The 27,725-nt window shown below is 41.5% G+C and overlaps 2 protein-coding genes across 7 annotated transcripts in view; one reads left to right on the top strand and one right to left on the bottom strand.

The window, feature by feature from the left end:
• The window catches only part of MINPP1 (multiple inositol-polyphosphate phosphatase 1), a 71,574-nt gene extending 63,237 nt beyond the window's left edge, over positions 1-8,337 (bottom strand). For 3 of the 4 annotated variants that reach the window (XM_056530038.1, XM_056530040.1, XM_056530041.1), the window contains exons 1-2: positions 8,035-8,069; positions 633-1,359 (exon numbers count right to left, since the gene is read on the bottom strand). In XM_056530038.1, the coding sequence (XP_056386013.1) occupies positions 633-1,251 (619 nt within the window). In that variant the 5' untranslated portion in view covers positions 1,252-1,359; positions 8,035-8,069. Of the gene's footprint in view, positions 1-632; positions 1,360-8,034; positions 8,070-8,217 lie in introns of those variants that run through there. The other variant, XM_056530039.1, reaches the window with a different exon arrangement.
• C7H8orf76 (chromosome 7 C8orf76 homolog) lies at positions 2,338-27,725 on the top strand. Of its 3 annotated transcripts, none has more exons than XM_056530048.1 (6): positions 2,338-2,536; positions 9,585-9,680; positions 15,609-15,752; positions 16,200-16,615; positions 20,116-20,248; positions 20,522-20,931. In XM_056530048.1, the coding sequence occupies exons 2-6, from the start codon at positions 9,633-9,635 to the stop codon at positions 20,678-20,680; spliced, it is 900 nt and encodes a 299-aa protein (XP_056386023.1). In that variant the 5' UTR covers positions 2,338-2,536; positions 9,585-9,632; the 3' UTR covers positions 20,681-20,931. The 3 variants fall into 3 exon arrangements, with proteins under 3 accessions (XP_056386023.1, XP_056386022.1, XP_056386021.1); XM_056530047.1 differs by lacking the exons at positions 2,338-2,536; positions 20,522-20,931 and adding exons at positions 8,417-8,654; positions 26,460-27,725; XM_056530046.1 differs by lacking the exon at positions 2,338-2,536 and adding an exon at positions 8,417-8,654 and having other exon boundaries at positions 20,522-20,930.

Genomic DNA, 27,725 nt, shown 5'->3' with positions numbered 1-27,725 from the left:
CATTTTAAATAAGGAATCTTTCTAAATGGCAGCAAGAAAAACAAACATATTGGGAGTGCTGCTTTCATGGCTCAAATAAAATATAATGGCCTCCCTACAACAACCATTTTATCTTATTGATGACTTTTATATATTATGAGATAACAGGGATCAGTATGGAATAAACTGCTGCTAAAGAACTAGGAGCTGCCTATAAAATATTTTCGATGTTTTTTTGCATTTATATATAATTGTGCCATAAATATCTGATCAGTAAAAGGTCCCACCTCTGGGACTCCCACTAATCCCAAAAAGTTTGTGCAATTCCTGAAAAAAAAAGTGTATTGAAGTCTGCAAGAGATACATAAAAGAACAAGATTAGTTACTTTGCTGTTCCTCACATGTAAACTTTCTATTCCAAAAGGAAAAGGGGAGTTCTCAGTATCAAGGGTATCCCCCATCTATCAGTATATAGCAATATGCCCTTAACAGAACCATTTCTGCTCCGTAAGGTACAGAAATCCTGCAAATAACCACAATTCTGTAGGTTTTCAAGATATTGCTCTCACAGTTGAAGGAATTTAGAGGGTTCCATATTAAAAGAAGTTTATAGCCAAGAGATCAACCTTTTGACAAAAAGCTGTTTGACTTACTGTCCAATTCTTCTTCAGTTGGTATAGGGAGTTTGAAGTAAGTGTGTGCCAATCCATTGATAAAAGCTTTTGTGCTGTCAACACATCGATGCTTAGAACTGGTGGTAAAAGACATTTTACATTTAAGGAACTTATCAGAAGTAAACAGGGAAGGAAAGAGAGAGGCCAGTCTATAAGCCAGATTCTTCATGTCCTCCTCTCCTTTCTTCACCAGCTGTCCATCCATCCAGTCTTCATACCACATGTTCCAGTTCTGCAGCTCCTTCACCAGCTCAGAGCTGCTTGTACTTTCTTCGATTAGGTTGTACATTTTCTTCAACTTCTTTATTTGTTGTTTGGTAGGGTATCGTGTCCCATGCCTGATCACTGACACAATTTGGAGAGGAGTGCAAGTATCTGGCAGAAGATCCTGTTTCCTTGTAACCAACCGTGGGTTAGCCTGGAGAAAGGGATTGACTTCTTCATATCTGGTCTTGGTTCCAAAATAATAGGCTAACTTTGGTGACTCATTGGTAACAGACTCAAGCCCGCCAGCAGTGCAAAAGCATGTTACTGTGATTAGAAGGATCTGAGCAGCTTTGGGGGCACATTTTCTAAATGTGTAGAATACAGATATCATGGTAAGAAAAGTGGTGCTACTGGATAGGGAAGAAGAGATAGTCTGTAGCTTGTAACGCCTTTACAGCTGTAGTGCACGAACAAGAGCTCATCCCATTTATGGATAGTCCTAAAAAAAATGATTAAAAAAAAATATATAATAAAGAAAACAAGACAGAGCAAATAAAGAGGATATCAACATGAAAGGGACTAGTCAAAATTAGCTGTTGAATATGAATGGGGCTAATTAATGGATTGGCAGGGGCTCAACCTCTCAGATCCCCAGAATGCAAGAAAAACTGTGTCCCCCGACTGACTGGAACGCACTGCAAATGCACTTCATTCATTCTCTATGGGGCTTCTGCACATTGCAGAGAGCTGAGCTCAGGATGTTCAGAAGCCCCATACAGAATAAATAGGCTGGCCGTGCATATGGGCTGCTGATCCATTCATCCAAAAGAGGTTTATCCTCCATTCTCAGGATGAAACCCCCACCAATCAACATATTATACCTTATGCAGTGGATAGGAATATCTTTCTGAAATGAGAATACTGTACCTCTTAAAATGAATCTAGACTGAGGCAGGTCACGGCGATCCTGAAGCTGCTATCTATCCAATTACTGGACAGGCAGCAGATTTAGTTGCCATTTTTCCCTCATAGCACCTCTCATTGTATTTGCACTCAGTTTGTAAACCTCCTCATGTATTAAAGGGGTACTCCGGGGGAACTAAACCCATAACCCATCCTTTCCCTCTCAACAACCTATTTATTTGTCTAAATATCATTAATTAACTATATAGAGCAGTTTTCCTCTTTCAGCTGTCACTTACATGCAGGGAGTTAGAGAAAGACTTCATCAAATCCTCCTTGTCTTTGTTCAAAGCCCTCACTAAGAGTAGCCCCCACCTTCCTGGAAGACAAACACCCCTTGATTTCTATCTTGTCTAGGGGGTCTGACTTCATAGCCATACCTCCCCTCCCTGTGTGAGGATCTTCCCGGGAGAGAAACAGCTCATTGTCGCCTCAGCACATAATACTGCTGTATGCCTGCTGTAGATCTAATCACTGACTGCTGCCATTCAGAGCATATCATGATTTATACAGTGTGTGCTGCTGACTGTGTTTACAACAACACAGCATGCACACGGATAGTAAGAGCAGTTGGCTGGCAGCCATTACACAGAATTGCACTGACTGCTGGGAGTTGTAGTCTGAGCTGCAAACAAGGAAAAAGTATTTAGGAGACATCAGGGGCCAAAGGAGCTGCCAAAACCACATGGATAACTACAGAGGACACAGAACAGGTATTGTGGTGGCTTTGGGGCATTTTTATTTTTCTTGACTTCCCCGAAGAACCCCTTTAATTTCTCAGTAGTATAAGGACAGTGCAGTGAGCTGGTTTGTAGGCTGTCTGCCCCCTCCTCCCCCTGACTGTTAGCTGCCTACTTTTAGACAGATGTCACATAGCTTTCCAACACAGATCCCTTGGCTGAAACTGTGAGCTGAGCTAGCAAGTGTGGAGGCTGAAGCAGCAGTACTGGATGTGATGACAGTTCACTCAGCCTTGTCTATCCTGCTCAGTAACAGAATGCAGCTGTGGGACAGTGACTGGAACTCTACTGCTGGTCCTAAAATCTGCGATCCTCCTTGTAAATACATTCCTACTTTCTTTACAACTACTCTTATAGCTGAAACTGGAGACCCCTACTTCTATGCTGTGCATGGATAGTTGTGGCTGCTAGTGGAGAGGGAGAGAGAGAGGGGGAGAGAGAGAGGGGGAGAGAGAGAGAGAGAGAGAGAGAGAGCTGCTGCAAAACTACAAGTCTCAGCATGCTCGGACAGCTGAGTTGTAGTTTTGCAACTGCTGAAGACACCTCGGTTGGGAAACACTGATCTATCTGTCTAGCACCTATCAATCTCTCGCATCTATCTAGAAGAACTGCACGACCAAATCCGTAAAAATGTAAAGGGGGTGCATGCAGATCCTGGACCCTTGGTTAGTCATCACATAAGCAGCAAAAAAAGATCTTGTCCACAGCACCACAAAATGTGCAAAAAGTGCAAGTTTAGCCATAAAGGGTGTCATTACAGCAGCGACGTTTCAGTCAGCTCAATCCTGACCTTTCTCGGCTGCTTGAGAAAGGTCAGGATTGAGCTGACTGAAACGTCGCTGCTGTAATGACACCCTTTATGGAATAAACTTGCACTTTTTGCACATTTTGTGGTGCTGTGGACAAGATATTTTTTTGCTATTTATCTATCTGTCTTATATCTATCTGTCTATCTCTCTCTCTCTCTCTGTTTCCCAACAAGGGCACCTCCAGCTGCTGAAAAAATACAAATCCCAGCATGCCTAGAGAGCCTTCGGCTGTATGGGTATACTGGGAGTTGTAGTTTTGCAACAGATGAAGGCCCCCTGGTTGGGAAACACTTATCTAGCTATCTATCTTGGCTCAAGGCCAAAAGGGGTTGTTTCCCAAAGGAGTTAAAATATTAATTTATTGTATTACACATGGGTGGATGCATGGGGGCCCCAGGAGTTGTCAGTCCACCCCTGCACCACAGTATGTAAACACAGACAGTGTTTGGCACTGCAGCCGCAGCCTCCTGTGCCTTTGCCCCCACCACCATGCTCCACTATTCTGTAGAAGGCGGCTACAAAAACCATTACACAGTCATGATAACACTGACCGTGCCCTGGCCAGCCCATGCCACCCATGATACCCATCATGCTATATGCCCTCCCTACTACTATGTGCAGTGCCACACTGACGCTGTACTGTGACAAGACTGCTTCCCCCTGTATTTTGACATTACTGTGTATATTAACCATGTACTGTGATGGTGCTGTGCATATCAACTCTGTGACTCACAGTACAGGGTTAATATGCACAGTGACATCACAATACAAGGTTAATGTATACCGTGACATGCCAGTACAGGGTTAATATGCACAGTGATATCACAATACAAGGTTAATATATACCGTGACATGCCAGTACAGGGTTAATATGCACAGTGATATCACAATACATGGTTAAAAGGGCTATCTGGCTGAAGGGTTATATTTTCAGAAGTATGCCCATACCTAGTATATTAAAAAAAATAATAATAAAAAAAAAAAAAAATAACTGTACTCACCTCAAGCGCTATTATGGGGCCTCCGGTGTCCTGCTCCGGTCCCTGAGTGCAGTTCTCTTCCTGATAGAAAGTGTCACAATTGGGCTTGACACCAGGGCCCAGTGTCATACTACCGCTAGGCCAATCACTGGCCACAGCAAAGTCCCACCTTGGCCAGTGATTGGCCTAACGGCAGTATGACACTCTGGGCCCTGGTGTCACTCCAGGCCCAGGCATCACACTTTTGCTCAGGAAGAGGATCACAGCCTGGAACCAGAGAAGTATACCTGAGGCACTGCAGGAGCACTGGAGGTAAGCACAGGTTTATTTTTTTATGTACTAAATATGGGCATAGTTCTGAAAATAAAACCCTCCAGACGGATAACCTCTTTAATATATACACAGTGATATCGGAATGGATCACCATGGGAGGTATGCAGAAAATTATGTGGAGCCTCATGTTCGAGTTTAGCCTAAGGCCTCACAAACTCTAGAGCCGCCTCTGCCCCACCTTAGTGCCAACACTCACGGTGAAGGTAGGCAGGAATTGAGAACACCTAACTACCAGGTGCCACCCGACTACTAATATGTTGGGGAACTGACATTACCAAACAGAGAAGCTGAGCTGAAGAACCTGTCAGACTGCACAACATAGAAAGTAGGTTATTGGTGCCTAATAATGATTAGAACAGTGGTTTGGACTACTGCATGGGGTCCACGGTTCAAATGCCACAAAGGACAATGGCTGGAGAGCCACATGTTGGGGAACACTGCTATATGCCTTCAATCCTAACAATGAAGCAGCCAAAGTGCTGTTATAGAGTCGAATCCCCTTTACTGTTGACATGGAACTTAATCATTCAAATTACAGAAAATGTTAAAAAATAAATTAAGTTCAATTCATGAGAACCAAGGAGATGGTTCTAAATGATAGCAGTAGATGAATTCCGAGAAAGGAATGACCAAGCTGATACATTTCTGGAAGATTAGCCAAGGACTGTGAAAGCAAGCAGGTGTCTTCTGATTATTTGCTATGTACGTATAATTGTATAACCTGTGACTTACACTCAGTATATACCCAGTGTATACAGGGGTGTGGAAATTTATTAAAAAACTACTTGTCCACGGGACTAAAACGGAGCAAAATCTACTTGTCCCTCATGACGATCCACTTGTCTGGACCAATTTTCGCTTTTACACTCTTGTTTTTCCTCCTCGCCCTATAATAGCCAAAACTACCTACTATAATGATACCTTTTGATTTTTCCATAACATATGCTCTGAAACAAAAAAATAAATAAATATATATATATATATATATATATATATATATAAGGGAAGTGAAATTGAAATAGTAAAAGATAATTTAGCAAATGTTGTGGTTTTCTTTTCTACACCATTTACCTTGTGGTTGAGCTAACATGTTATTTTGATACTTTAGACCGACCTGATTACAGCGATACCAGATTTGTATAGTTTCTGTCATGTTTTACTAATTTAGAAATAATCAACTAGACGTAAATGTGTTAGGTCCCACATCAGACCACGCTTAAGCGTAATTCCACCCAGCAATCAAATATGTCAAAAGAACAAAAAATATAAAGGTGTTCAGGGTAGTGCCTAAAAATTAACTTTTATTTGGATCATTAAAAATCACCCAAAGATGTGTTTGATTCCAACACCATTAAAAATTTAATAGATGTAGACCACCAGGAGCAGTAACCTTCCAGAATCAAAGGAGACGCTCAAACTGTGCCACAGCTAATTAGTAACTATGGGTTACCAAGACTAGCAGCATATCATACCACTATTATATTATACCACCGACACGTTTCTGCCATATATTTATATGGCGTCCTCAGGGAGGCATATAATATGTACAGAAAAGGTATGTCAGATTAATAGGTTTTATATATATACAATCGGTATATCAAATCAAACCAAAAGTATTAAAAAGGTCCTTGGCATAGGAAACAGGTCATCCATCTGCAATAAAGATATTCTCCTATCCCTATAAATCCTGTAGGGAAAAGCAGCAGGTATACATAAATGATAAGACTTTGTCCCTATATTATAGGCCAGGACTCTCTCCGTTGGTCCACGGATCCCTGGTTCACGGGGCGGGCGCGACAACCTGCTGTGGCGCAGGGAGCTGGCTCCGTCCAGCTCTGTTCACTCCGGTGTGTGAACTGTCGGCGTCTGTCAACCTGTGAACCAGGGATCCGTGGACCAACGGACAGAGTCCTATTTAACTCCATTAATCTGGGTGCTCTGTGATCCATTGATAGAGCCTAGTCCAGCCAGGCTCTATCAATGACAGAGCCACGGACACCAGGGAACAGAGGTAAGCCCTCCGGCTACCTCTATAGTGGATCGCACCCCACTAGCCCACCAGGGAGCATTCACATGTCCCTTAAGATGCCGCTGTCAGCTTTGACAGCGACGATATAAAGAGTTAATAGCCGCATGTTGACTATTAGCGGCAGCCCCCGGCTACTGAAAACAGCAGGGGGGCTGCAGAGTATGGAGCGGGCTGGTGTCAGGAGCCCGCTCCATACACCCCTCTAAGCGCCGCCGTGCTTGTCAGGGGCTTTCAGGTCCAGCCCTGCTTGCCCGAAGCAGGGCTAAGGGCCTGAAAAATTCACCTGCCTGGCGTCCGGAACTGCAAGTCGGGCGATAGGAATTCCACATCCCTGTGTATAAAAGGTGGGTTGCTATTTTTAATAAACAGATAAGCACATTACTGACTTCATACCAGCTTATCTGTGTATTCGGCGTCCTGTTCCTCCGGTGCTGCTGCTTCTTAGGCTGGAAACATCACAGTGCAGGCAGCATATCGCCTCGGCCAGTGATTGGCTGAATGCAAGGAGCACGGGCCGGTTCCTTACACGACAGTGTGCTGAGCCTATTACCGGCCGATACGCTGCCTGCACAGTGACGTTTCGAGCGTAAGAAGCCAGCAAAACTAGAGGAACAGGATGCTGATATCTCCGCAACAGGGGAACATAGAAAGGTGAGTTAAAGTTTGTTTTTTTATGTTTTTTTCAGCCCTGGCACAGGGGAACTTAAAAGATTTCTGCTGCATATTTCCTTTAATGTAGCTTCTCATTTGGCCAAATGATACCTCTTATCCTAATTTGGACCCATACAGGTCTGTAAGTGGATCCAAACTGTGACAATACATAAGGCAAGGTTAGTAATAAAATACATGGCTTAACAAAACACTAGTCCCTTCTAATTTTTTGAAAGTTGCAATGCTATTTTTAGGTGTTGATCCTACAACCACCTATATAGAAAAATTTCCTCCATAATACTACATGTTGAGAAATTTTTGGACTTTTTGAATTGTTTACAATGTGGTACTTTTCCAAGTCGGTGAGAAAAAAAAAAATAATCAAGGGGACGTCCACTAGAAGAACGGCACCTGTTTACGTCACCCTGTTGCTAGTCCGAGCTCAACAACTGGTTAATGGCAAAACCAGGCAAGGAAAATAACATCTAAACTCTTTATTATGACAGGACAACGCATTTTGGGATCCGCACCTCCCTTCATCATGTCCATAACAATGTATGCAAATACAGAATAAAAAAAAATGTCAGGGAATGCTGTTAACTTCTTTTTAAGTTTTTATTTTTAACCCATTTAAGTTAAAGGTAATAGAAAGCCACAGAAATCTCTTACCTGGAGCATGCCACAGCAAATATGTTCTAAAACTGCTGCAAATGAAACAATAAAACAATGTAACAATAACTCACAGTACACAGCTCCGGTTTATCTACCTTCCTACATAATATTTACAGTTTACTATATTCACTGGTCAATAATGATAATGACTCTAAAACAGACAGCAAACAAGCCACTCACCCTCCCTCACCAGCTTCTACACAGCTCTACAACTTTCTATGAAGAGCGCATGCGCAAACAGAGCGCAAGTTCGGGATCTCATTCAGAGCATGCGCGTTTTGAAGATGAACTCTACGCTTGCGTGCGAAGTTTACAAGAATTCCGTAGTAAAGCGCATGCGCAGTTTACTACGGACTCCGCAATTAGCGTAGGGCAAGCGTACGCAGCGTCATAGTTTGCCAACGTGTGCGCACTGGCAAGGCTTGCGGAACCTTTCCACACTGCTAATGTTTCCGTACGGACGGACTTCGCGACGCAACGTTCTGGTGCATGTATGAATTAGTGCCGGGAGAAACATGGAGTGTGATTTTTGTTTTGATGATTCGTTTTTTCCGGAATCCCGGGAGCGCACGGGTCAGAGAGGGCTGACATATACCGCAAAGCAGTGCAAGCCGCAGGTATGGTCTGTGACCGGGGATGTGTGCATACTGGGATATGGGGTGCAGAGACTCAACTTGTGCTTATTTATACATTGGTCCCTCAAGTTACAATATTAGTTGGTTCCAGGACGACCATTGTATGTTGAATCCATTGTATGTTGAGACCAGAACTCTGGTAATTGGTTCTAAAGACACCAAAATGTCATAAAAAAATAGGAAAAAGTGAGGATTAAAGAAAAATAAGTAGATAACTAATATAGATAAGGCAAGTTCTTACATATAAAAGTAAGAAAGATCTGCTGGGAGCTGTAATCACTGTCTATGTCAGTGTTTCCCAAGCAGGGAGCCTCCAGCTGTTGCAAAACTACAACTCCCAGCATGCCCGGACAGCCAAAGGCTGTCCGGGCATGCTGGGAGTTGTAGTTTTGCAACAGCTGGGGGCACCCTGTTTGGGAAACACTGGCCTATGTAGAGGACAGGAGCTTCTTCGGAGTCCTGTACAGTACACGCAATGTCCTAAAAAAGTTATGGAGTCGTCCTCACCTGGTGTCCAAAGGAGCAGCTAACCCTGGTACAGGTAAAGTGTACAGAACATGTAATACCTCCCTGTACTGTAGGGGGCGCTACCAGACACCAGTCAGTGCATACACTTCAGTAATACAGGGGTTTTACCAGTGAATGCCCATTCTGATTGGTCAGTTCTTCCAGCCATTGACACGTTTCACAGATCTGAACTGTCCGTACATTGTATGTTGAGTCTGGTTTCAACCTACGATGGTCCAGAAAAGACCATTGTATATTGAAACTATTGTATGTTGAGGCCATTGTAAGTTGAGGGATGACTGTACTATATTAGTAGTAGCAGCAGAATTATTATAGTTTATTATTTATGTACCGGTATTTACTTGTTTTGTATAATTTCTCTTTGTTATCATCTTTCCTTCCCAGTGGTTTCAGGAAGATCTGAGCAGTGCAGATTTGGCTGAAGTTCACACCATGTGGAAGTTCAGAGCGGATTTCTCATACAGGCAGGAGGACTTTGAGGTATGGAGAGAAGTTTTTTGTTCATCAGAAGATTAAATCCGCCTGGTCATAATTTATTTGTGATCTGGGCTATTCCAATCAGTGTTTCCCAACCAGTGTACCTCCAGCTGTTGCAAAGCTGGGAGTTGTAGTTTTGCAATAGCTGGAGGCACACTGGTTGGGAAACACTGCTGCAGATTAATGGCATCCTTTGCATATTGAACAGTTATAACCCTCAGTTATTATTAGGTCAGGTTATATAATAAGAGAAAGTTTAGAGTATGTCCTCATGAGCAAAATCAGAGTTTTTGATGCAGAAAGTGCTGATTTCTGTTAAAATCCAGGAGTTGTCACTTTAAATAACCCTGCTCCCATTAGCATGCTTCTATTCAACACTGTTAAAGGAAAACTGTCAGCCTGTTCACCGACACTAAACCCAATCCACAGAAGTCCAACGGGGTCACTTACTTAAATATGTCCAGAGATATGTCCCCCAGATGTTCTTGTGAATCGCGTGCAGGAGGCGGGGCTCTGCCTGCTCAATTTACATATTCATTGTCTGTGACTCCATATCGTAGTAAAGTGGAATCACAGACAATGAATATGGAGATTGAGCAGAGGAGGATCTTATGGAGGACATATTTCAGGACCAAAGGTACGTATTTGAGTCAGTGACCCCTCGATGGACTCCTGTTCACCCACACTATAACTCAGTGTATTGGATTTAGTGTGGGTGAACAGGCTGACAGCTTTCCTTTAAAGTGAAGACATGGGTTTTGCCAGTGTAAAAATACACATAGGAAAATAGTTTGTGAATATGAACTATTCTTTATGTGGCTGATGAACCAGTATTACTGCCTTGTATGGTTAGACAGTAAAAGGACAAAAAAGGTCTTAGAGTCACTGCTCAAAACTGACATAAACACGACCAAAGGCGATGCACTGGACAACATTGACTTTATTGAGTATACAGCTGAACAATGGGTGTTTTGTATGGTGCAGAAGCTGTATAAATTGGCCAAAGGTGTCATTTTTATTATATAATTCTTTTTTTATGATCGACAATACATAAAGCAGGGCTTTTAAAACTGTGAGATGCCCTTCTAGTTGTCATTAAACAGGAATTGAGGAGCTGCTGTTGACAGCAGGAGTTGGTTTAGCACCATTACTGACACTTGATGATGTGAAAAGGTGACAAGGTGTTCATAATACACTTCCTACTATCATCATAACTTCCATAAAAATGCAGCATGATAGGTGGTGGATAGAAAATTGTAATTAAGGTAATATATACGTTTAGCTTTGCTGCACCCTACTGCTTTAGTGTTTTTAAGTAGATGGTGTTGCGTGGGACTTGTAGAACCGATACTAGGAAAGGTGCATTTAAAGGGGTACTCTACTCCCCAGCATTCGGAACATTTAGTGGCTGTCAAACCCCCTCCCATAGACTTGCATTGAGGGGGCGTGGTGTGACATCACGAGGGTGCGTGGTGACCCCCCGAAGCCCGCACTAGTGTTTGGAGCTAAATGTTCCTAATGCTGGGGAGTGGAGTACCCCTTTAAGTGGCATAATGCGTACTAGTGAATCTGCCATTTGTCTTTGCTATCCTCAGGATAGACCATGAATACCAGATTGTCAGGGACTGACTCCCTGGTCACTGAGGAAGAGCGCGCATGCGCTTGAAACGCGTATGACAAGGGAGGGTGTCGGTTTTACCGTGGAAAGTTTGTTTGTCGGATTCGGACCAAAATAAAGCTGCAACTTTTTATTCAAGTGCTGCATCAGTTTCTTCACTGACTCCCAGCACCTCTGCCGATCTGATGTTTAAAGGGGTCTCTTTAATGTTTAACAGTGCTTTTGACAGAATCGCAATACATTTAGTAGGGGTGTTGCAAGTTGCTGCAGCATCATCCCATTTTTAAATAAACCAGGCAACATTGCAGTATTAAAAGTATTTGATGCAGGTACAATCCCTGGTAAGTCCCTACAAACCTCTCATCATCAGGGGTGCCTGTAGTCTAGGGCTGCAGCTAATGATTATTTTTAAAATAAATTAGTTAGCCAACTATTGGTGTGAATAATTGCAAAAGGACAAAAAAGGGTTTTACCATAATATGTACAGTAGGCATATAAAAACAAATTAAGAAGTAACATAATCACACTTACACATCCTTCAAACTTGGTAGCCACCCACAAAGTGGGCAAAGCAGAGCTTACGTGGCCCAGAAGCACTATGGTGATAATTGAGCATATGAAAATAAAACATGTTGGCTTAACAGAGGAAGGCATAGCCCTGTAATGTAGTAAGAATTAAATACATAATATATTATGCAGGTAAAAAGCTCTTACTGTCAAACTACAGTACTCATATATTATACATATGAATGTAAGGAAGTTAGACAGAAATAGCTTTTTTTGCATAATACTAGCAGTGCACATTTAGCTGTGCAAAAGCCACATTAGTCCGTATAGTCAATGCAGTGGCAACAGGGAGCTCTGAGAAGCTTGTGGATCGTTTTTGGTTTCCACAAGTCTGGCTTTAGTCCCTCCAGCTGATGTTTCCTCACAAATCTGACAACATCTCCATAAAACCAGGGAGTATGCCAGTTGTAAGTTATGGAGCTGTCCCTGGTTGAAGACAAAGGGGGAGATTTATCAAAACCTGTCCAGAGGAAAAGTTGCCAAATTGCCTATAGCCACCATTCAGATCGCTTCTTTCATTTTGAGATCTTGTTAAAAATGAAAGAAGCGAACTGATTGGTCGCTATGGGCAACTGGGCAAATTTTTCTCTGGACAGGTTTTGATAAATCTCCCCCAAAGGGATCAGAAAGTGGTTGGTGTACTAAAACCTGTATCCAATCTGCTTTCCAAAACACATTTCACCAAACTTATGAAGAGGAATTACAAGGAGGCTTTTCAGAATGTCAAGGATTGATACCATTAGCTCTTATGAGCAGAACTGTCTTCACTGCAGACATATGGACCATAAACCGTAAACATCCTGGAGGAGAAGCATTGATGGTCCAGTATCCGTTGTGAAAACACAACCTGTGGTCCGGAAGCAAGTATTGTGGGGGAGATTTATCAAAACCGGTGCAGAGGAAAAGTTGACCAGTTGCCCATAGCAACCAATCAGATTGCTTCTTTCATTTTTAATAAAGGCCTCTGAAAAAGGAAAGAAGCGATCTGATTGGTTGCTATGGGCAACTGGGCAACTTTTCCTCTGCACCGGTTTTGATAAATCTCCCCCTGTATTCTTTGGATGCTGTGTGCAGCAAAGCCAAATGTATCTATTACCTAAATTACCATTTGCCATCCACCACCTATCATGCTGCATTTTTATGGAAGTTATGATGATAGTTGAAAGCGTATTATGAAACCCCTGTCTTGGAAACCTTGGCACCTTTTCACACTTTTTTTTGCCAGAGCTACACGTGGAGTGTACTTGTGTCCCATGCAATAGTATTGTGCTTCATCTAAGGTGTCTGAATCTTTTTCTACTGGAGGCATTAAAGGGGTACTCCGGTGGAAAACTGGTACCAGAATGTTAAACAGATTTGTAAATTAGTTCTATTAAAAAATCTTTACCCTTCCAGTACTTTTTAGCAGCTGTATGCTACAGAGGAAATTCTTTTCTTTTAGAATTTATTTTTTGTCTTGTCCACAGTGCTCTCTGCTGACACACCTGTCCGTGTCAGGAACTGTCCAGAGCAGCATAGGTTTGCTATGGAGATTTTCTCCTGCTCTGGACAGTTCCTGATACGGGCATCACGTGTCAGCAGAGAGCACTGTGGACAAGACAAAAAAGAAATTAAAAACGAAAAGAATTTCCTCTGTAGCATACAGTTGCTAAAAAGTACTGGAAGGGTGAAGATTTTTTAATAGAAGTCATTTACAAATCTGTTTACTTTTCTGGCACCAGTTGATTTAAAACAAACTAAAAATATTTCCACTGGAGTACCCCATTAAGCAAAAAAAAAATAAAAAATAAAAAAGAGTCCGTAATGGTGCTGAACCAACTTCTGCTGTCAACAGCAGCTCCTTAGTTCCTGTTCAGTAACAACTGGAAGGATTCCTACGGCGTGTGGCAGCTTGTATTCCGCATGAGTCATGTCCTCTGGCTTCCTTCCGAGGTCCGGCTTCAGTACAGCCACGTCACCTGACTTCCGTTGTGCGACAGAGGATTATAGTGTTTATGGCCTGCTTCCAGCATGGCCTCCTTAAATGCACACGGCTATGGAGGATCATGCTGGTGTTACGACATATTTTTTAACTCCTTTTTTGCCCAACCCCTAATCAGAACGCGATTAATCGATAACAGAATGGTTTCCATTATCGGTTTTAATTGATTACTCAATCATTGAGCCCTACTTGAGTTAGATATCCATTTTTATAAGGCTTAATAACCCCTTTAAAGCGTATCTGTCATTACTGAGCCAAAAAAAACTGCAGCCTTACTTGGTAATGTTTTTTCCCCTGTTCTCTTGTACAGGTATCTGTTTTCCTCTTGAACTCTGTTAGTGTTTCTAGGCAGTGGTTATGCCTGCCCTCACTGCTGTAAACTATATGTCCCTTAGTTGCTAGACTGGCAGTAGAAGGCAATTACCTGCAGTTTTCTCCCTAAAGTGCTCCCCTCTATTTACCTCAAAGCTACACAGAGTGGAAGGAACTCAACTACGTACACAACTTAACTACACACACAGCTTTACTGCACACACACACTTCTCAGCCCTACACACACACACACAGCTTTACTGCACACACAGCTTAGCCCTGCACACACTCAGGCCTTACCCTAGTACAGCATGTATTCAACAGTTATCAAGACAGGCTGAAGGGTTGTCTGTGGGGGCGATGGCAGACACTGCTGACATCCATTCTGCCTCTGTTTGCTCTTCTCACTGTCAGTGAAAGCATGGCTGTGGCTCTGCCTGCTCTTACACTGTGCTGTGTGATTGACATGTCGGGAGCCGCTCTAAAGATAGGCTTATGTTGTAGAATAGAAATACTCATTTGCAGGATTGCAAGTTAAGTTTTCTATGTATCAAAAAAAACACCTAATCCTTCCAATATATATATATATATATATATATATATATATATATATATATATATATATATACACAGTGGTCCCTCAAGTTACAATATTAATTGGTTCCAGGACGACCATTGTATGTTGAGGCCATAACTCTATGGAAACCTGGTAATTGGTTCTGAAGCCACCAAAATGTCATCCAAAAATAGGAAAAAGTGAGGACTTAAGATAAATAAGTTGATAACTAATACAGATAAAGCAAATCCTTACATATAAAAGTAAGAAAGATCTGCTGGGATCTGTAATCACTGTCTATTTCAGTGTTTCCCAACCAGGGTGCCTCCAGCTGATGCAAAACTACAACTCCCAGCATGCCCGGACAGCCTTCGGCTGTCCGGGCATGCTGGGAGTTGTAGTCTTGCAACAGCTGGAGGCACCCTCATTGGGAAACACTGGTCTATGTAGAGGAAAGAAGCTTCTTCGGGGTCCTGTACAGTACACACAGTGTCCTAAAAAAGTCAAATGGAGCCGCCCTTACATGATGCCCAAAGGAGCAGCTAACCCTGGTACATGTAAAGAGTACAGAACATGTAATCCCTCCCTGTACTGCAGGGGGCGCTACCAGACACCAGTCAGTGCATGCACTTCAGTAATACAGGGGTTTTACCAGTGAAAAGTTCCATTCTGATTGGTCGGTTCTTCCAGCCGTTGACACGTTTCGCAGATTCCATAGCATTGTATGTTGTCTGGTTTCAAGTTACAATGGTCCAGAAAAGACCATTGTATGTTGAAAAAGTTGTATGTTGAGGACATTGTAAGTTGAGGGATCAGTGTATATATCATTTTTTTGCAACCCATATAAACATCCCATTGTTTTATGAAAAATAATGGTCATTTGTAATTCCCTTTTAGAAAGCACTTAAAGAGTACAGTGACTGCTATGCCCTTATACCGCCGGCAAACAATGCAATGAGAAGAGATGTCCAGGAAAGCCAGGCACGCTGTTTAATGCGATTGGGAAGACATAAAGAAGCTTTGGAGATTGCAGAAATGCTGGTAATGTATCCAGAAACATTGTAGAACGCATTAGTGTCGAATCCATTCTATGTCAGCTACACTTTAAAATCTTTTAAAAAAATCTTTATTTAAAAATTGTATGAGATTTTATTGGAATTGCAGCTCTGCTTCATTCAAGTTAATATTGCTCTATTGCACTACCAGACACATCCTGTGTGTTTCCCAATCAGTGTGCCTCCAGCTGTTACAAACCTTCAAATTCCAGATTGCTGGGAGTTTTAGTTTTGCAGCAGCTGGATGCACAACTGTCGGGAAATACTGCTGTAGCCAAGATTGGTGTTTTTTTCTGATGTCCTACAACCCATTTTCTTAAATACTTTTGGAATCTAGAAGGTACAAGGTCTCATCTACTGTTATTGTGATTACTGACTGTATATAAAATAGCAGAGATAGAACATAGTAATAATAATTATTTTTCTTTTGTAGACAAAAGTTGTAAGTAATACAGATCATCTGACTGGGACCTTACATCTTCAAGCAACTATTCACAATTATTTGGGGAATCTACAAGAAGAAGTGTGGTGTTTGCAGCAACTGATTTCTCTGCACCCATTCAATCCAGAGTTCTGGATTTCTTTGGCTGAATCTTACAATAGTGTTTTCCTTACCATCACTAACTGCAAGGATCCATCACAAAGCTCCAGAAGATTCAACTTATGTGCTCGGAGATCGCTGGGAACACCACAATGTATAAATGGCATTGCTAGACCAATAGACTCCTCTGTATCCGTAGATGATACCATAGTACCAGGACAATGTAATGAAAGAGATACTTTATTGAATGTCTACACACACTGGGAGCAGCTGCGGATGTGGTCATGTGCCTCTTTTATTAGAGCCAGGTATATAGAAAAGCAACCGAGTTACAATCTCTTAGTTATAATCTCTTGGGGGGATAATGAGGAGATTGACTTGGGGGTTAATCAGGAGAGAATATTGTGCACTTTTTTTTACACAAAAACTTCCCGAGAGCTGATTGATGCTGGGGGCTGATACTTGTAGAGCATGTATCATTACTCGAGGGATGCTTGTCAGGGCAGCTTCCCCTTGAGGATGATGTACATGCATTGTTTTCTTACATATGTTATCTATACAGCAGGGTGAGCTCTCCTACAGCATAAATAACCAAACAGACACTGCATTTAACATCACCTGAGATCAACTCTAAGGGTGCGTTTACACGGAGTAAATCAAGAGTAATTCACGCCAAAAAGTTTACGGGCGGAAAAAATAATAATTTTTTCGCGCAAAATTTGCGCACAATTTGCGTGCAATTTGCACGGAATTGCGCGCGGTAATGGGGGAGAAAGAAGTGAAGGGATTTTCAGCCATTTCCGTGCGAAAACGATGTCGAGAGGAATTTTTTTTTTTTACCATTGACCTCTATTGATTTCTGCTAGCGGATTCCGCTTGAAGAATGAACATGCTCATTCTTCAAGTGGAACGGAATTCAGCGTCAGAATTCCGCTAGCAGAATTTCCGCAGTGTGAACAGGGCAGCGGAAAAAAGTCAATGGGCAGAGGAGATGTACATTAATTTGGAGCGGAGAATTCAAGAGGAATTACTCAAGTAAATTCCTCTTGAATTACTCCGTGGTGTAATGCAATATTACGAACTTAGAACTCTATATGTACTTTAAGGATCAAAGTCCTTGAATATTGGTTAAAGAGAATCATTTAGCTCTATTATGCGCAGAACTTAAGTGTCAAGAAGGTATTGCTAAACGGCAGTATACATGCCTCCCTGCCCTGCATGATTGATGTACAGCACCCAGTGCTGAAAGTCAAGCTGGGAGGGGTGGGGGAGGGAGAAGGCCTGCATGCCACAGTTCAGCACAGCCTCATTGACACTTTAGCTTCAAAAGGAAAATACGATTTGTAACTTTTCAAATAACCATCAGCTAAGAGACATGCATCATTAGTTTTATCTTCCTAACCGCTATCTGCTTATGTTTGCAGCTCAGAACATGATATAGAGCTGACGTATTCTCTTCAAAAGGGTTGACTGGTGAACATTTTTATTTTACTACTGTGCTTAGACTGCTTATAAAACAAGAAAAGCTTTAACTTGCCTTTCTCTCTACCCCATAGTGTCTGGTATCAGGGCCGAGGCCAGTTAGAGCTGCAGATGGGACATTACTGCACTGCTCAACCACTTACTGGCCATAGCGCTGTCCCTCCTCAGCTAGTGATTGGTATAGCGGCACCCTCAGTTGCAGACCCTAAAATCTGCAGCTCAGGTAAAAGCAGTGTCACCAGGAGCAGACAGCACCCTGATACCAGAGGCTACGAGGGAGTAAAGAAGTGACTTAAAGTTTTTATTATTTTATCAGGCAGTCTGGGCACAATAGTACAATACATTGTTTTTACAGAACAACCCCTTTATGATTTAGACCCCTTAAATGGAAGCTTTTATAGAGATTTTTCTTGTTTTATCTTCAACTTAACAACATAGTGCAAGAAGTGTTACCTAATTTACTAAAATGGAAGGTTATTATGTCATGTATTTTTCCATAGTGTTTCTTTCTCTTTTAGAGTAACATAATGATGTGGTAGGAGCTTAATGTGTCTATAATATATACTTCATGCATTGAGTTAAATAGATAGAAATCATGCATTATTCTTTGAGGCCTTGTACTAGGGATAACATTGTTTATTTTCTGGAGTACTCCTTTAATATGAAGCTCCCCATTTATTCAAAAGAATATTGTAATAAAGGGAAGCCTTAGCTTAGTTTATTGTGTAGTGCTCGTGCCAAGTTACTGCTGATCAGCTCCCATTCACTTTAATGGGAACTGAGCTGCAGTTAGCCAGAAGGGCCACTAGATGATGAACTTAGCTGAGGATTCTCGCTTTGTTCACAATGTACATCCAGGCGCAACGACTCTGCCAAACAGCTGATCTGTGGGGGTGGCTGGCTTCTGCACCCTACTGATAAGATACTGATGGCCTATTCTGAGAATAAAAAAGAAAATTCCTTTAAATCAAATGTCAGCTCATATTTATTATATGAGCTGCAGACTGTCACATAGTTGACAGGGCGACGATCCTGAAATACTTCTGTATCGGACTGTGGCTGCAGCTCATGTCATAAATATGAGCTGAGAGAAACTGCTTTACAGGAAACAAATGGCAGGATTGTTCAGCACTGACCGGACCACAGGACACAACCAGGACGGTAAGGACGGGTTTATTTCACAGAATGCGACACGTTTTGCTGCGCAACCGCAACTTTCTCAAGCCTGACAATAGAACCAATGGTAAGGTTTATATATATATATATATATAGATGGAAAATAGGTTACAAAATAACAGATTATAGATAAGTGCAGTTGCACACAAATGACTAACATAGATAAAATACATTTATATGAAAAAGATGATAACAATTGCATGAATATGAAAATAATAATAATAATAAAAAAAAAAACATTTAATATTAAAAATCCATATAAGAGCTACCCATAGGTGGAAGTATGTGTATATGTATATATATATATATATATATATATATATATATATATATATATATATATATATATATATATATATATATATATAAATAAATATAAACCTTAAATACCTGAGAAACCTACACAAAGAATAAAGCTGAGAAAAAAAAAGTGAAGAAAAAGGAGGAAATAATATGAAAGTAATAAATAAATAATGGAAACGAAAACAAGAAGAAGGAAAATTAAATGAAAAAATGAATCGTGTTAACGAACATTCTCTATGGTCTCATTAAGACCCTGTGGGACAAAGTGGCCAGCTTGAAAATCTAAAGGATTCACAGTTGATGAGACTCTGATACCCATTTGGAACATTTTCTGGAACCGTTTCCAATATAATTAATAAATAAATAAATAACACGTTCTGAGCTGCAAATATATATATAATTATAGCTATCACGCCCCCTCCCGTAGGCTTGCATTGAGGGGCGGAGCGTGACGTCACACGGGGGCGTGACGTCACATGCCGCCGGCCCTGCGGTCGACCGTAGTCGGTCCCGGAGCGAACACGCTCCGGGGACTGATTACAAATGGGGTGCCGCTTTGCATGATCATGGGGGTCCCCAGCTGTGGGACTCCCGCGATCAGGCATCTTATCCCCTATCCTTTGGATAGGGGATAAGATGTGTAAGCACCGGAGTACCCCTTTAAGGATACTTTAATTGGGGCTTATTTGATTTTGGTTGGAGAGTTTCTATAAAGTTGTAGCCAACCCGAATCTTGTTGGCATACCATTGTCTGTCTGTTATCATGCAAAAAGTGAGCTGTACTGTTCTTGTTACTATAAAACAGATCCGCCTGTCTTCTAAGGAATGTATGTTTGGTACTTTACAGGCTTCTCTTGCAGTTCATCCAACCACAGCATGCATCATTTGTGCTAGAAAAAAATCTTAAGACACAGAAGCAAATAGAAAAACTATTGGAAAAGGCTGGATTATTAAAAGAACACAAACTGCTCATGGAAGAGGTAAGTAGTCCATTCTTTTTCTCTTTAAAAAAAAAAAAAAAAACCCACAGTGGTCCATAACTACTAACCAGGTTGCTGCTTGAAAGGGTTGTCCTTTTTAAATATTTCCACCTTTCAATGGACTATTCCTTACTTAGCTGGATAAAAAATTTATAAATTCAAGTTTGCAAAATAGATCTTACTAGTGTTATGTACTATTACTATTTAAAGGAGGTTTCCTAATTTAGCCTTCTTCATTCAGAAACTTTAAATACGTCTTTTTTAACTTTTTAGGTAATGGGCGAAGATCTTTTAGCAGAAAGAACAAAGGAGGAAGGTCAGACAGACACTAAAACTACTCAGGCATTGGCCTCTTTTATAATGCCATCTGAGACTGACTTCAAAGACAGATGGTTTCAGAAAATAAACACCCTTTTAGGGGGCATTAAGTAAAGATGATCAACTCTCAAACAGCACCCACAGTCAGTAGGAACATGACTAACACAAATCTTCAGTTTTGGAGGTGGACTGCAACATTGTCATTTAATAGACATCAGGGTCACCTTACAGATACCGTATTTTTCACCCTATAGGACGCACCGGCATATAAGACGCACCCAATTTTAAAGGTGCAAAATCTAGAAAAATAAGATTTTGAACCCAACAGTGATCTTCAACCTGTGGACCTCCAGATGTTGCAAAACTACAACTCCCAGCATGCCCGGACAGCCGTTGGCTGTCCGGGCATGCTGGGAGTGGTAGTTTTGCAGCATCTGGAGGTCCGCAGGTTGAAGACCACTGGATAGGAGGTAATACTCACGTGTCCCCGCCGCTCCGGACCCATCACCGCTGCCCTGGATGTCGCTCCATCGCTGTCGCCGCATCCCCGTGGTGTCCCCGACGCTCCGGACGTCTTCTTGCCCGGGATCCACGCTCTCCGTCGCCGTCATCACATCGCTACGCACGCCGCTCCTATTGGATGACGGGACGGCGTGCGCGACGACATGATGACGTAGAAGGAGAGCGCCAGCCATGCAGGAATTCCATTGAAGTGAATGGGCTATAATTTCACGCAGAATTCTGTGCAGAAATTCTGCCGTGTGAACATAACCTTGGGGTTGAGGACAGTATCAAATGTGGACTGCAAAATACTTTAGTTTAATAAGTTATTTTTACTAAAGCCAATTATTTTTATTAAAGAGTATTTTTATTTAACCAAAAAGAGTGCAGCTGTTTTCTTCCAAGTTGTATAGAATTGTATCTTTCTCAAGTTAAACAAATTACTGTAAAACATTGGCTGAACAGATTGACACTTTCAGAATGACAGGCCAGTCCACAGGTTCACGCGTAGAGAAGGAGTTGAGGCCTATTACTATGTACTGCTAGGCCTCCCGCTAACTAACTACAGGGAGAGCTTGATATGGAAGAACAGTCTTAAAAAAGGTTATCCAGCAATAGAAAAACCGAGCTAAATTCTTCTAAAAGCAGTACGACACCTGTCTTCAGGTTGTGTGTGTGGTATTACAACTGGGCTCCATTGATTTCAATACCACACACAACCTGGATAATCTCTTTAATGGTTGCAAAGATTTATACTGTCAAAGACACTGAGCTGTATAGGCAAGTATGTCAGGCCTCTGTAGTAGGCTCAATAACACTCCAGGCATAATCATCAGAAGACAAAATACCGAAAAATTATCATAATAGTACAGTGGGGGAGGTACTAAAAACCTTTAATACATCAATTAAAATACACACAAAATGTATACTAACAACCTGTTAGTTTTTGAAATTATGCTGAGAAGCAAGTAGATCAAATTACAAATGGTGGATGTGCGGCTGTGTTTCTCTCTGTGTTGTATATTTTAATAATGTGTTGAATAAAGTGTGTGTGTTTTTCACTTTTTTTTTCTTTTTATTATTTAGGTAGTACTACTACTCCCAGCATGGAACACAGTCAACTTCTGACACCTGTTGCGATCCTCCTGTATAATGTATAGATGCAGGCGACCGCTCTCTAGTCCCCTACACTGCCGTGTGTGTGTATATATATATATATATATATACACCTATTCACATTTCCCACAGAGAACTGTGGGAAATATTAATAGGCTCCAGGCAATCGCTGAATAGGTGTATATATACGGCAGTGCAGGGGACCATAGAAGAGCGGCCACCCGCTCGCATCTATACATCATACAGGAGGATCACAGCAGGTGTCAGAAGTAACTGCAGGTACTACTGCTCCCAACATGGAGCACACTCTGTGTCAAAAGTGACACACACACACAGATGTCAAAATTGACACTCGTTGCGAACTGTCTTAATGCAGGATCTGCAGCTCCCAGCATGGAGCTGAGTGTGCTCCATGTTGGGAGCATTAGTACCTGCAGTTAAGGACAGATCACAGTGGGGGTCACTCCTGACACCTGCTGCGATCATCCTTCATCCCTGAGATGCAGAGCAGCTTTTTCCTGCTCTCCGCATCTCTGCTTTGTACTCCGAACGTTCGGGGATTGGCTAACACCATCTGGCCAATCACCACTCTAGGCATAAAATATGAATGAGTGAGGTGAATTTCTATTCACATCACTGGCCGGCATGGAGTTCAGAGCAGAGATGCGAGCGCTTTATAGAGCTGCTCCGCATCTCTGCAATAGATAGGACGATCGCATCAAGTGTCAGGAGTGACTCTATTAGTACAGGAACTACTACTCCCATCATGGAACAGTGTTTTACATGCTGGGAGTAGTAGTACTACCTAAGAAGTGTAAAAAATAAAGAAAAAGTTAAAACACACACACACTTTATTAACCACATTATTAACCCCGACCATTAAATCATCGATCAATGGTTTCCTATGAGAAACCATTGATCAATGTAAAAAGATCAGTGTGTGCAGTGTTATAGCCGCTATGGGAGCTATAACCTTGCAAAAAAAAAAGTTAATAAAGATCATTTAACCCCTTCCCTAATAAAAGTTTGAATCACCCCCCTTTTCCCATAAAAAAAAAACTGTGTAAATAAAAATAAACATATGTGGTATCGCCACGTGTGGAAATGTCCGAATTATAAAAATATAACCTTAATTAAACCGCACGGTATGCGCAGAAATATTCAAAAGTCAAAAATAGCGTATTTTTGGTCACTTATTATATCATGGAAAAATTTATAAAAGTGATCAAAAAGTCCGATCAATACAAAAATGTTACCACTAAAAACTTCAGATCACGGCTCAAAAAAAATGAGCCCTCATACTGCCCCATATGCGGAAACATTTAAAAGTTACAGGGGTCAGAAAATGACAATTTTAAACGTATAAATTTTCCTGCATGTAGTTATAATTTTTTCCAGAAGTACGACAAAATCAAACCTATATAAGTAGGGTATCATTTTAACCGTATGGACCTACAGAATAATGATAAGGTGTAATTTTTACTGAAAAATTTACTGTGTAGAAACTGAAGATTTTTGAGTAAAATGACTAATGTAATTACAAATTAGAATTGGTGGCGCAAAAAATAAGCCATCATATGGATTTTTAGGTGCAAAATTGAAAGAGTTATGGTTTTGGTTAAAATACATTACTAATAAAAATGTTAACAAAATTAATTATAAAAATATAATTTTTACATTTAAATACCCACTTTCTACATTTTTATTATTGTCGGCTAAATTTTTAGGTCCCTCTGTCGGGTACATCTTTTTCCATACCTACTGCATCCTTTTTTTTTTTTTTTTATTTATTTTTTTTTTTTTGGGGGGAACCCAACAAATTTAGAGAAGGGGCCAAAAATGCTATTTAATTCAAAGGCAAAAACGCCAGGAAAACTGCCAAAATATAGGAAATAGCTGTGGCAGTTTTTCTGGCGTTTTTGCTGGTGGAAACCTAGCCTTATGGTGCCGCCTCTTTGTCACTTACCACTTCTTTCTTAACAACACAAGGAAGTGCCTGCTCAGTCAATCACTGGCCTTAGCGGTTACCAGGCTCAAGCAGTGATTGGCTGTGTGAGCACTTTCTTGCGATTGGCATGGGAGGACAGGTTTTTTATTATTTAGCATTTCAGCCTGGTCAGATTATAAACACCAGACTACCCATTTAATAGTGCCCACACTTACCAAATGTTCCCAACCCCCCCCCCCCCCCCCACTATAAGTACCAGCTTAGTGTAATTTACAAAGTAATTGTGCCTCTCATTAAGTAATTGTGCAAGCTAGAGATGAGTGAAGTTACAGTGTTTCCATTCATCACGAACTTCTCGGTTCTGCGTTTGCTGACTTTAGCCTGCAAAAATTAGTTCAGTCAGGTGCTCCGGTGGGCTGGAAAAGGTTTATACAGTCCTAGGAGACTCTCTACTAGGACTGTATCCACCTTTTCCAGCCCACCGGAGCACCTGAAAGCTGAACTAATTTATGCAGGAAAAGTCATCAACTGCCGAGCCGCGAGGTTCATGCAGAATCGAATTACTGTAACTCCGATCATCTCTAGCGCCAGCCTTAGGGACAACTGAAATTCCACATTGACATAAGTATTCAGACCGTTTGCTATGAAATGACCACATTGAAATTTAGTTCTGAAGGGGCCTTTCATTTCTCGCGATCACCTCTGAGATGTTTCTACACCTTGATTGGCCTCACAGATCACAATCTGTATCAGCAAAAGTCAAGCCATGAGATGGAAGGAACTGCCTGTAGAGCTTAGAGTCAAGATTGTGTGGCAGCACAGATCTGGAGAAGTATACAAAACAATTTTGGCTGTACTGTAAGTTCCCAAGGGCACAGCGGCTTCCTTAACTCTTAAAGGGGTACTCCAGTGTAAAACAATTTTTTAAAATTAACTGGAACCAAAAAGTTAAACAGATTTGTAAATTACTTCTATTTAAAAATCTTAATCTTTCCAGTACTTATCAGCTTCTCTATGCTCCAGAAGAAGCTGAGAAGTTCTTTTCAGTCTGACCACAGTGCTCTCTGCTGACACCTCTGTCCGTGTCAGGAACTGTCCAGAGTAGGAGCAAATCCCCATAGCAAACCTTTCCTGCTCTGGACAGTTCCTGACATGGACAGAGGTGTCAGCAGAGAGCACTGTGGTCAGACTGAAAATAAATATACAACTTCCTCTGTAGTATACAGCAGCTGATAAGTACTGGAAGGATTAAGATTTTTAAATAAAAGTAATTTACAAATCTGTTTAACTTTCTGTCACCAGTTGATTAAAAAAATGTTTTTCATCAGAGTACCCCTTTAAATGAAAGAAGTGTGGATCAACCAGGGCTCTTCCAACAGGTGACTGCAGCCTGCAGCGAACTAAGTAATTGGTGGAAAACGAATTTGGTAAAAAATGTGACCAAGAAACCAAAGGTCACTCTGGCTGAGCTCCAAAGATTCTGGCCAACATTTATTATTGTCTTTAGACTGTTTTTTGTGTCTAGAAAAGGCGCAAGCAGGGTTTATTTTGCGCCTTTTGGTTTACACATTTCTGCTGATTTTGAGTTGCAATCCACTGATTTTGGCAATAGACATGATATAGAAGGGTTTTATGAACTGCACCTTTTTGTGAAGAGGCGCAAAAAAGGCGCAAAGCCACTGAAAAGCCTCTAAAACTACACCAGCCCAGACATGGTGTAGATTTTTGGTGTATGGGAAAAGTAAAATTTCAGATAATGTGACCTGCACAAAATGTATCAAATGCTCTGTGACCATTTAATAAATGTGGTGCTCCTACACATTACCAGCACACAAAAAATGGTGTAAAAAAAAAGCTTCACTTACACCTACAATGATAAATGCCCCCCTGTGCAGATGGGAGAAACTTTCAGAAGGTCAACCATGAGTGCAGCACTCCACCAATCTGGGCAGAGAGAAGATTCTTCTCAGTAAAAGGCCCAAGGAAGTTCATATTGAATGTTTTTTAGGGGGTGGGACTAACCTGAAAAGCTTAATGTTCCTTTTTATATGGCAAATACAATATCCTACATCACTTTCCCCCCTCACAATGACGGGTCTTGCCTGTTGGTCGTTGTTCCATGGACACTCATCTCATTTCCATAGCTCCCTCCCACCCAATACACCCACGGATTTACTCACCTGGTGCATCCCCGACTTACACCTCCACACTTGGACTGACAAAGGCATACAAAATTTGTCACAACTATATGAGAGTGGTCAATTGTTTCATTTTCTAGTGTTAGAGATATATGATATCCCCAACTCAGATTTTTTCAAATATTTGCAGATACGCCACTATCTGAACACGACATCTCAGAAGTCATGGTTTTATTCCGAGGAATTGCTATGCATATTCAATCTAAACTTTAAAGGTTTGAGACCCATCTACTTAATGCTGGATTTGACCCCGACCGTTTGATAAACCCCCTTATGTTAGGTGGACTAAAGAACTGGCAACTGATATTACAGCACTAGACTGGATACAGGCAGCTAAATGGGCACACAGGTCCCTTCGTAGTGTTTCACAAGTAGAAGCCATATGCAAAACTAGGCTCTGTTGGTATTACCCGCCCACTCGTTTGCATGCAATGTTCCCATCCACATCACCTATGTGCTGGAGAAATTGCACTCATAGGGGTTCACTAGCACATGTTCTGTGGTATTGTCCAGCTTTGGCCACTTATTGGTTGGCTGTTGATGGACTTCTTCGCTCCATCTATCCCCCGATTGACACCAAAATTGGCCCTACTTCTCATAGGTATACAGGACTTTCCTGATGATTTTAGACAATTGTAAGATCCTAGTCATTGCTAAATTAGTAGTGACACACCACTGGAAATCATCACTACCACCTCTAGTGAGCGAAACGATTTCTTCTGTTAACACCGCCTATAAATATGAGAAATTGATAGCCCTTAATGAAGGCATGTCATACAAAACTGTTACCCGGATATGGTACAGGTGGAGCAGCTCTACGTATAGTTTGGAGTAGTAGCCATTCCTGCCCCTCCATTCATGCGTCCCCCCCTTCCTCCCTCTTACCCCTGCCCCCACCTGTCCTCTTCTGATCCTTCCTTCCTTTTTTCATTACTTCTCCCCTCCCCTCACTTTCCTTCCTCCCCTCCTCCCTCCTTTCCTTACCCTCCTTCCCATCCCTTTCCCTTCCTCCAACCTCCCCCCCGCCTCCTCTCCTCTTCTCACTCCTTTCCCCCTCCTCCCTCTCTCCCCTTCCACTATCCCTCCCTCTTCCCCATGACTCCCTTATCCCCCCGTTGCATCAATGACTGCGAATGTGTCTTTGATAATTGCATGAAACATGGAAGCCATATGCCATATGATATTGTAACACTGTGATGTCATTGTTATTGTTGTTACTATTATTGGGAACTGTATAGCAACCTACTTTACCCAATACCTGAAATCTGATTGTACTTACCTGGTCCAACTCCTGGAAATTGTTTGTTTTGTTTTGTTTGATTTTCAGTTTTATGTACCTTACACTGGTTAAGGCAATGTTTGTACTTTATGCCAAAATGTCAATAAAAAGATTGAA

This window comes from Hyla sarda, chromosome 7 (assembly GCF_029499605.1).
Source record: "Hyla sarda isolate aHylSar1 chromosome 7, aHylSar1.hap1, whole genome shotgun sequence".
Lineage (NCBI taxonomy): Eukaryota > Metazoa > Chordata > Amphibia > Anura > Hylidae > Hyla > Hyla sarda.
This window is presented reverse-complemented; position numbering and strand designations above follow the sequence as displayed.

Coding starts and splice junctions, on each gene's coding strand:
- C7H8orf76 (XM_056530046.1), top strand. CDS start 8,553: ATGGAGTGTGATTTTTGTTTTGATGATTCGTTTTTTCCGGAATCCCGG. Junction 15,753..16,199: donor TGGAGATTGCAGAAATGCTG/GTAATGTATCCA, acceptor TTTCTTTTGTAG/ACAAAAGTTGTAAGTAATAC. Junction 20,249..20,521: donor ACAAACTGCTCATGGAAGAG/GTAAGTAGTCCA, acceptor TTAACTTTTTAG/GTAATGGGCGAAGATCTTTT.